Source organism: Primulina eburnea, chromosome 17 (assembly GCF_022965805.1).
Source record: "Primulina eburnea isolate SZY01 chromosome 17, ASM2296580v1, whole genome shotgun sequence".
Taxonomy (NCBI): Eukaryota; Viridiplantae; Streptophyta; class Magnoliopsida; order Lamiales; family Gesneriaceae; genus Primulina; species Primulina eburnea.
This window is the reverse complement of record NC_133117.1, coordinates 6,520,039-6,529,949: the sequence shown is the minus strand read 5'-3', so window position 1 is coordinate 6,529,949 and position 9,911 is coordinate 6,520,039. Positions and strand designations below refer to the sequence as shown.

Genomic DNA, 9,911 nt, shown 5'->3' with positions numbered 1-9,911 from the left:
GGTCGAGCTTCTCTTCATTGAATTATTTTATGATCAGAATGTCCCCCTGCTTTGTATCTCCCTAGTTAAATACTTGTGCGAACGAACAAACATTAGAGGGCACGAGAACTATTTGCGCGTAACCTTCCGATACTTAAGTCAGTCAGGAAAGAAACATAAAAGTGCAAATATAGTAGTTCTTGTGTAAGTATTGACTCTATCAATATAACAATGATGAGTACCTGCTATTTATAGGGGTATAAATGACCATAGCCCGTGTATGACAAGAACTCTAGTATGGTAATTTACCTTAAACTAGAGATTTAGTCTGATCTTATCTTTAGTAATTTATAATTTGAATTATATATCTTTCTTAATACAAAAGATTTATTCAATAGTTTTATACAATTGATACTTTATTCATCGTCATACTTGTATGAGTTCGGGTGGGTGCATTCTTGGTTTGGCTGATCGGCCATAATGTGCTAGACTGCTCGGGGTATACCATGTGGGATCGTTTCAGAGCAGAGTAATGATTTGGACTCCGAGTAATTTATAGGACATCTACTTTGGCTTTAACTGTATCTAATATGGGCTCATCATTTTGACTAATGGGCTTGATGTTTATCAGGTCAATACAAATCACATTCAAACGAGGATATCAAACATAATGATTTTCTCTGAAAGTTGAAGAGCTCGGATAAGAAAAATGAGAGTGCATGTTGGATAGTGACATTGATCCTTTACTTATAGATTTTTTTTGCGTACTCAACGAACTTGGACTTTTGTAAATGAAGTGAGTTAAATGATTAAATTGAGCTTATAATCTATCAATAATTTTATTTTTTTATTTCAACATAAATGTGATCGGAGAAAGTAATGAGAGTGATTAAGAAAAATAAAATGAATTTATTACTAAAGTTACGATTTTAGTAAAGTTCTATGGCAAAAAAAAAACACAATTGTTTAAAATTAGGATTTGAAGCAAGGCAAAATCCTAACTTTTGCAATCTCTAACTCATATAATTGTCATTTTGGCAAAGATATTTTGGATCGTGTAACAAACATGTTAGGCGGGCAGTAGACGGCCTCAAAATTTGTGCAGCGGAGATGGATACAACGTTGTTAATTTCCCTCGAAGCATATATATGTGGACTAAATACACCGCAACCAAAAATTACACTGTTTCTCTCTCACCCACTATTTCACACGTACAAACCACGCCCATCCCTTCAAACCTTCAGCTGTTTCCTTCCTGTTTCACCAGTCAAAATCCTCCGGAAATCAACTAATATATGCACGCGGAAGCCGACAAAAGTCTTCTGGTGGGATTTCGAGCCTAAGCTTTTCTACATGGCTTGGGGAAGAATGAGTGGATAAGTTTGGAAAAGAGAAGGGAAAAAGAGGATCTTTGCGTGAAAATTAATGTTTAGAAGCAACAATGTTGCGGCCCGAGTTTTCGAGCGCCAGATTTTTACCCCTGCTCCTGGCACCAGTGTACTTTCTTTTCTTTATGGGTTTCTATGTTTTCTGTTCGTACTCATTTTTATCGGTTTGTTGTCGATCCTATGAGTTTTTGATTATTTTTCTGTGAAAAAAATGATGGGAAACGGGTCTGGAGTTTGGCCTAGATTAGAGTAATTTTTGTTGCAAATGATCCATTTGGTGCTCTGTAGCATTGAAGTGATGAATTGGACTTGGGTGGTAGTAGGATTATACTTTTTGACTTGTGTATTCATCGTTGCTTGACCTGGGATAACTGAGTGGACAGTGTAAAACGTGAATTAATTTAGTCGTGGCTGAGTTAGCATGCCTTATTGATTCCTGAATGGAGAGCGTGGATTTGGAGGTTTGATCACTTTTATACATTTAAGAATCAAGCATCTTGAGCTCTAATTTATCAGAGTATGAAGATCATCAAGATCGGCATATCCAAGAAGTTAGGCACAATTGCACTCAAACTTTCAATGCTTTGTGATTGCTTGAAGAATTTGAACAGTCTAGTCACATTTCTGGGAAAGATTGCATTTTTTGAACTGGTTCAAGTATTATGCAGATAGTAATGTGAAATTTCTGGATTTCTATCACTGTTTGATAGCAAAGGCTGACGCATAGATTTTCATAGCTATTTGTTTTCCTCAGGTCCTGCTGTTGGATGATTTTACGAGAACAATTTCTTAAGCATACCCTTAAACATTAAATTCTAGAACGTTCTAGTTTTTTTAAGTTTAAGTTCAGTGACAAGGTATAGTACCTTATATCCTTCAGCTGGATTAATCAGGTTCTCTTTGTTTATGCAAAGGACAAAACCGTCATGATCATGAACTCTATAAAGACAACAAACTCGATATTCTCTTGTCATTATTCGAGATTTTACTTGATCTCTATTATATTCCAATAACCTAGCTACATCAGTGAACTCTAAACCATTTCTTGGTTCCAGGTCCATTGCGCCAGACGATTTTACGAAAACATAGTTCCAAGTCATACTATTTACGACATTGAGTGCCCAGACCTTCTATTTCGTAAATTTAGTGATGATGGACAATACCTCATAACTTTCAGCCGGAATCATCAGGATCTCATTGTTTACAGAACAACGTGGCTCTCATTTTCTTGCAAAAACCACTATTGTGATGCTCAAGATCTTCCTTCTAAAGCCAGCAAATTTGAGAGCTTCTTCACTCGATTATACAGTGTCACTCTTGCATCCGCTGGTGAGCTCATTTGCAAAGATTTCTTTCTTTACACGGAGAGGAATCAGTTTGGAATTTTTGCGACTTCCTCTGCTCAAATCCACGACGCACCTGCAGTTGGGGGTGCAGTTCAAGGTGTCCCATCCATTGAAAAGATAACCTTTCATCTTGTGAGGTGTGTAGTATATTTGTCGAGTTCCAAGTACTGTGACATTTATATGACTAAACTTTGATTTTTTTGGTTTGAACGGATTCAAATAGATTGGAAGATGGAGTAATACTTGATGAGAGGATTTTCCACAATGATTATATCAATTTAGCACATAGCATGGGTGTTTTCTTGTATGATGATTTATTGGCTGTACTGTCCCTCCGTTATCAGAGAATACACATTATCCAGATTAGAGACACTGGCATCTTTGTCGATGTGCGGGCGATTGGGGAATTTTGTCGTGAAGATGATGAGCTTTTTCTTAATTCCAGTGCCCAGGCAAGTGGTTTTGCTTAAGGCTGTTGAAACAATCATTAAAGTTGTATGGGTGTTTTGTATTTCTTTTTTAATTTTGCTTATTGCATCATTGAAAACCTAAAAATACCAAACTCATTCGTTATAAATTTGGCTTAACAGATCCTTGTCGCACACAATTGTGTAATATCATATAGTTGGAGGATATATTTATTTAAGACAGCACTTTCTATTATGGAAGTTTGGAAAACGAATCTCAAGATTTTGTATCCTTTTTAGTTTGCTTAAATAAATTTACTTGTGGAAGGTAGAGGCCAATTTAGATTGGTAAATATTATTTATAAATGCTTAGAACAGCTAGCGCAGGCATTAGATTACCAAAAAGTACTTTACAACTGACTTCTTCATTAAGCGGTGGGATTGTTGTTCGGCATATGATTATGGAGATGAGACTTAGCATCGAAAGGATGGAAGAACTTGATATGTTTTCTTTTTAAGCTAGTTATTTATGTTATTATGATTTCTTGTTGATCATTTGTTTAAAGTGGTAGCCTGACAGACAATTTTGTTCATCAGTATATGACAAAATCAAGTGTAACTGGAGCAAACCAGGATGACACCCACGGAAATGGTTTGCAACAGGTTCAAATTCAAGAGGTTTCTTTCTTGAGTGGTTTAAAGCAGCGCTTGCTTTCATTTATTGTCCAAGGGATATGGAATGAAGAAGATGACCCTACACTTGTAAGTTGTATCTTTATTGAGGATCCTGGAGTTTCTGTTGTTTTCTTTTGCCTCACTATCAATATAAATTGCTTTCCTCGTTATTTTTATTTCCTTGGTCGTTCATGCATCTATTTTTTACTATGCTGCATCTTTCTTTAATTGTGTTTAGTCATAAAAAGTTGGAAAGCCTTCATGATGACATCGATAAACTCCACTGCTTGGTGAACAGGTGATCCCACATGTTTTTTTTTTGTTTTTTCCAAATTGATTTCAGATGAAGGATTATGGTAATAGCAAGGAAATGAAGTTCGTTTATATTTTGGGTACTTTCCTTGATGGCCTAAGGCATAAAATCCAAGTATATTTTTTAAAAGAAACGCCACCTCGGGGAGGCATTGGGTTTGACGTGGACCTTTAGTAGTTGGAACGAATGGAGTGTGAATCGTTCATTCTTCAAGTTTCTCCTTTATAAAGTGTTTGTCCATTTAAACACGCTTTCTTCCATCGTGTAAAACTGAATTATGATCAATATTGATAGCTGCTTTGTTACCACATTAGAGCTTCATAGGACAACTCGCTGGTCTTTTGAGTTCCTCTAGAACTCTCCTTAGCCACAGAATCTCAGACATATGATGTAGATTATTTCAAGACATTCTCTACTTTTGCTCATATTCAATTCAAATAATTCTTTCTATTGTTGTGATCTGGGAGTAACCCGTTTTTCAACTAGAATTCAATATTTCCTTCATATATGGTGACTTTGCAGAAGATTGTTTATGGAACAACAGAATATGTTGCTAATGGTGTGAAAACATAATCAAGTTATGTATGGCTTGAAACAAAGTCCACGTACTTGGTATGACAAAATTCAGCAGGTGATGATGTTTGGTGGGTTTTGTCATTGCCAATGAGATCGTTCTATTTTTGTTCGTCATGGATTGTACTAGTTTTTATGTTGACATTCCATTGACAAGTAGTGACATTGCCGGCATAAACATTAAAAACTATCTAAGAAATTCTTTTGTGACAAAAGATATGGGATGACCTAGATACTTTCTTGGGATAGTGATTGTTAAATAAGATATTAATCTGTCTTGAAGGAAATATGCACTTGAACTTTTACAAGAGACTGGAGCACTTCGGTGTAAACTTGAAAGCATCCCTGTGGATCTCAAATGTTTTGAGAACTCATCACAGTATTGTTAACCAGACGGCCTTTTATCTTTAACTGTTACAAAACCTGGTATAGCATTTGCTGTGGAACTTGTAAGTCAATTGTGTAGAACCCTAAGCTTGTAAATTGGAAGGCGCGTTGAGAATAATTGCTTACATTCATTCAAACATCTCCTAAAAAAGGCTTGGTGTATAGGAACAATGGACATTTGAATGTCGAAGCCTATCCAAACACTGGATATGCTTGTGACGGAGTTCGTAGAAAAATCTACATCAGTTATTGTATGTATCTTGGTGGAAACCTGATGAGTGAAGTAGAATTGAAATGTGGTTTTGATATTAATGCAGAAGTCTAGTAATAGAGCTGTGTATCATCCAGCTTGTAAATCGATGTGGCTGAAGACTCTATTGACTGAAATAACGACTTTATATTTCCAACTTGAGGGACAGTAGTTAGAGAATAATTATATCATGTTAGTGATAAAATCCTATCTATTGTGGGTTGTTAGCTTTGGGTGTTAGATCTTTTGAAGCCCTATTTATTTTATAGCTTTCCGTCAGTCAATCATTTCGCCTTAATTTAAACATAATGCATCAAGTCTTTTTCGTAATAGTTTTTCTTTTTTCTTTTTTTTTTGTATCAGAGAATGCAATGCCTGAAGAAGAAATTTTATTTCCATTTCCCAGATTATGTTGATTTGATTATCTGGAAGGTATAGAATCAACGTTACAGAAACTTATGCACCCTGGGGACATAATATTTTGTTTTTTTATTGTTGTGTCTAAATGCTTTTCTTTCGTGTTTATTTTCCTACTTTATTGAATTTTTTTATATCCAATAAATTTTATTGGACAGGTGCAATTCCTAGACCACCATCATCTGTTGATCAAATTTGGTAGCGTGGATGGTGGGGTGAGTTGTTTTTTTATCAATTGATTGATTCAATTTAATGGCATTTATCTTCGTGCTAGTTGGGGATTGGCACCTTTTGGTTTGTCCAAGAATCTAAATTGCTGCTGAACATATGGGGAAGATGCAAATAACTGCCACTTGATTTGTGCTACTATAGCTTCAAATAATGCTTATAATTTTCCCCATGGTTCTAAAATTCGCTAACTAGCGCCTAGAGCGTAGGCGGGGATTAGGTATCGCCAGGCGGATTCACGGTATCAAGAAATTTGTAATGGTTCTTAGACTAAATTTCAGTCCAAACTTTGTAAAATCCAATTGACAACTTTTTCATTCCTCGTGCTTAAGGCGAATCAGAATAATAGGCAATGCAAAAGAAATCAAAATAAAGACAAAAATTACCTTTAGAGAGTGGCCTGTTAGGACAAGATGAGAGTGGCCTGTTAGGACAAGCGCAAGCCAACAAATCGTGGTTTTAATTGGGCTTTCAATCCCAAAAAATTAAAAGCACGAGCCTATCATTCTTTCTTATGTCATGTTCTAGTTTAATTCGACTTTCAAAAATTAAAAGCCCAAAAAAAATTTCCCAAATAAACTTTAAACGCCTAGGCCCGCCTTGAACCGTCTTGAACCGCCTAAGAGCGCCTAGGCGCCCTTGCCGCATAGGCTGGCCGCCTAAAACCTTTTCGGTGCGGTCAAGCGGCGCCTAGCGCCTAGGCGGCTGTCTGGCCCGAGTTTTAGGACAATGATTTTCCCCATAATGTTAGCTCCGTTTGCAAACTTTGATTTGCTCGGTGTTATAAAAAGTGGGAAAAAGTGTCAATTAAGCGTGATGCATGAGTAAAACGTTTCGATTGTGCAAAAGTGGGAAAAAAATGGTCAACTTTAGGTTGACCGAATTAAGCGTGAAAGGGCGCATATTTTTTAAATAAAATTTAAGCCGCTTTTCTTAGAATTTTTTATTTTAAAAAAAGTCATTTTTTAAAATAATAGTTAACTTTTAAATTTTAAAACAAAACACCCTAAAGGCATAAAAAACAAATCTCACATTCCGAGAATAATGAAAGGTAGATCAATAGATAGCTAATTTCAACTTATTCTGTAATTTTATTGGCTCAGCTATCATTATCGGCTCTATTACCAATGCTTAGAATTTTTTAGAGCTTTGTGGTCAAGCTTGAGCTTAGAGATCTTGAGCATCATATGTCTATGCATGTCAATTGCCATTTATTTAGTGTTTCTAAATAGTTAAAATGTTTCATGAAAACGAATCCGTGTTGATCTGCTAACTGGTTTGATCCATGCTACAGGTGGCACGAAATGCGGAAAACCATCCTGCGTTTTTTGCTGTATATAATATGGAGACAACTGAAATTGTTGCATTTTATCAGGTTTTAAATGTTGAAATTCTATTTCACCTATAAACTATGTTAGTTCACTAAAATATGATCAGTATCGGCTTTGATACGGTGGATTATTATGTAGAACTCGGCGGATGATCTTTATTCGTTGTTTGAGCTGTTCTCTGACCACTTCTATTCCTCGTCGAAGAACTCATTCCTTGTGAAGTTTATATCTACTCATTCCAACAATATACATGCCCTGGAGCAACTAAGATGTAATAAGGATAAAGCTAACAGCTTGCCTCAGGTATTTACATTTTGGGGGTATTTGAACTAGGAAAACTCAAATTTAGAGTTATCTGTTTCATCTATATCAACTTTCGTTCTAATAATTCTTGCACAATCATATTGTCATTTTTTTTATGTTGCAGTTTGTGAAGAAGATGTTAGCCACTTTGCCTATTAGTTGTCAGTCACAGAGTCCTTCACCCTATTTTGATCACTCGCTCTTTCGATATGACGAAAAGGTTTGATTTGATAGTCCTTGTTCTATTGTTACATTCTAAATTTATGTGGAAACTTCAAATTTAGGCTGTGGTATTTACTAGCTTGAAGATATTTTACTCGTAAGACGCGGAGTTAGATTGTTCAAAAATTGTGGAAATAAGCCATTGTAGTGGCATTTTATTCGCTTGGGCTTTGTGTTTACTAGAAAACAAAAATACTCAGCCTTCAGATGGTTGAGCACAGATGGAGATATAGAAGTATTTTAATATGAAAAGTTGAGTTAAAAGAAATAATTATGTTGAGATATGAAAACAAGGTGAAAACATATTGTTGGCACATCAGAGATGAAATGATTTCTTATGGTTGGATAGAACCAGAGTTTATTTCGACGTCTAAAATGGTTTTCGTGTATAATAAAGTTATGCATTGGATTGGAATATCTCCTTAACTACATGCTATAACTACTGCAGCTAATTTCAGCGGCCGACCGACACAGACAGTCTACTGACCACCCCATCAAATTTATATCACGGAAGCAACCAAATATTCTTAAATTCAAGATCAAACCAGGTACTTACTTTAAACCTCGTGCGTGCTTCGTCGAATATATGTGCAGACCCTTGTATGTATCTAGTGTTATTTTCTTGTCTGACTTTTGAATTAACACAATCCTTATTTTTCAAAGGACCTGAGTCTGGCAGTGCTGATGCCCGAGCAAAGAAGATATCTTCGTTTCTATTCCATCCAACATTACCTCTAGCGATCTCTGTCCAACAGAGCCTAATTTTGCAGCCAGCAGTTGTTAATATTCACTTTCGTAGGTGATTCTTTCGACCCACATGATGTTATTTACTTTTACCCCGGAAAAAAAGGAGCTGAATAGTCTGACATAGCCGTAGAGCATGTAAAAAATATTTATATTTTACATGTATGTTGATGAACAATAAAAGGTGTCTTCCAAGTGAAACTTAGATAGATAGATTCTCCTCACGAGATCCGTCTCGACTTCCTCTCAAGTGTTGTCTGTGGATCCATTATTCTCCTGTGCTAAAAAGGTTGAAAAACATTATTTGAATGTTGGTTCCTGGGATATGATAGTGAATTATTTATGATGTATAGATTTAATTTCAATCATCGTTGAACTCGAATCAAATAAGGGATGAAACAATCGAATCAAACAAGGGATGGAACAATCATATGAAGTCTTATCATTCATACCAAACGTGGATATATTATACTAGCCAAGAACGACTTCATCACCAAGTTTTGTTTTCTTTTTTTTTTTTTTTCCAAACAGCAAAGTGAACTCCCTATGGCCTTTTAGGGTGTTAACGAGAAAGAAATACTACCCTCAACCAGGGATGATGATGGATCGGATCGAAATCCGGTTCTGCAAAAACGCCCGAGGGGATGGGTTTATACCTGTCTAAATTGGTCTGAAGGCCTAACACGGAACCCATCCGTATATATATATATATATATATATATATATTAAGATTGTTATGAAAACATATAATTATACATTTTTTAATTAATTATTAATTGAATAAGAATTGATAATTAATTTTTAATTTATTTAAACTTGATAGGTTTTAACTTGTGATAATATTTTTTTACTAAATATTATTATTATAAATTTTGATAATAACTTTAATGATTAATTAATTTTAAATTTTGTATTTGAATATATATATATAAATAAATTCGACGGGTCTACAGGTCCAGCTCGGATTGGATTCGTCGGGTTCACGGGGTGGGGCGGTTCCAATGCTAGGCGAGTTGGATATCGGGTTTGGCCAAACCACCTCGAACCCGACCCTTCTTCATCCCTACCCTTGAGGAAATGTTTGTGTTTGTGAAGTAACTGAGTGTTTGATCAATGTTTAGGAGTTCGATTCTCTTTACCAACATCTTCTCAGATAAGCTTGTTGCGCATGATTTATCCAATGTGGTTTAAAACTTTATATATTATGAATACTCTGTTTACAGAGGTGGAGTCAGGATTCAAAATTATTTGGGGCTGACTCCATCCCATACAGTATTTAATAAAATAAATAATTAACTTAAAAAATTAAAATAAAAAATATGTAAACATTGACTTCATGAAAACATAG

The 9,911-nt window shown here is 35.4% G+C and overlaps 1 protein-coding gene across 2 annotated transcripts; it reads left to right on the top strand.

Annotated features, from left to right (window-relative positions):
• The first annotated feature begins 1,057 nt into the window (after positions 1 to 1,057).
• LOC140817796 (light-mediated development protein DET1) lies at positions 1,058 to 8,645 on the top strand. Of its 2 annotated transcripts, XM_073177585.1 has the most exons (11): positions 1,059 to 1,476; positions 2,423 to 2,850; positions 2,937 to 3,165; positions 3,718 to 3,882; positions 5,682 to 5,750; positions 5,894 to 5,950; positions 7,258 to 7,338; positions 7,433 to 7,597; positions 7,722 to 7,817; positions 8,268 to 8,367; positions 8,483 to 8,645. In XM_073177585.1, the coding sequence occupies exons 1-11, from the start codon at positions 1,405 to 1,407 to the stop codon at positions 8,620 to 8,622; spliced, it is 1,602 nt and encodes a 533-aa protein (XP_073033686.1). In that variant the 5' UTR covers positions 1,059 to 1,404; the 3' UTR covers positions 8,623 to 8,645. The 2 variants fall into 2 exon arrangements, with proteins under 2 accessions (XP_073033687.1, XP_073033686.1); XM_073177586.1 differs by lacking the exon at positions 5,682 to 5,750 and having other exon boundaries at positions 1,058 to 1,476.
• Positions 8,646 to 9,911: the final 1,266 nt, after the last annotated feature.

Bases quoted from the DNA above. Each gene is read 5' to 3' on its own strand.
- LOC140817796 (XM_073177585.1), top strand. From the start codon at position 1,405: ATGTTTAGAAGCAACAATGTTGCGGCCCGAGTTTTCGAGCGCCAGATT. The intron at 3,166-3,717 runs GCAAGTGGTTTT...TTTGTTCATCAG, and splicing joins TTCTTAATTCCAGTGCCCAG to TATATGACAAAATCAAGTGT. The intron at 5,951-7,257 runs GTGAGTTGTTTT...TCCATGCTACAG, and splicing joins TTGGTAGCGTGGATGGTGGG to GTGGCACGAAATGCGGAAAA.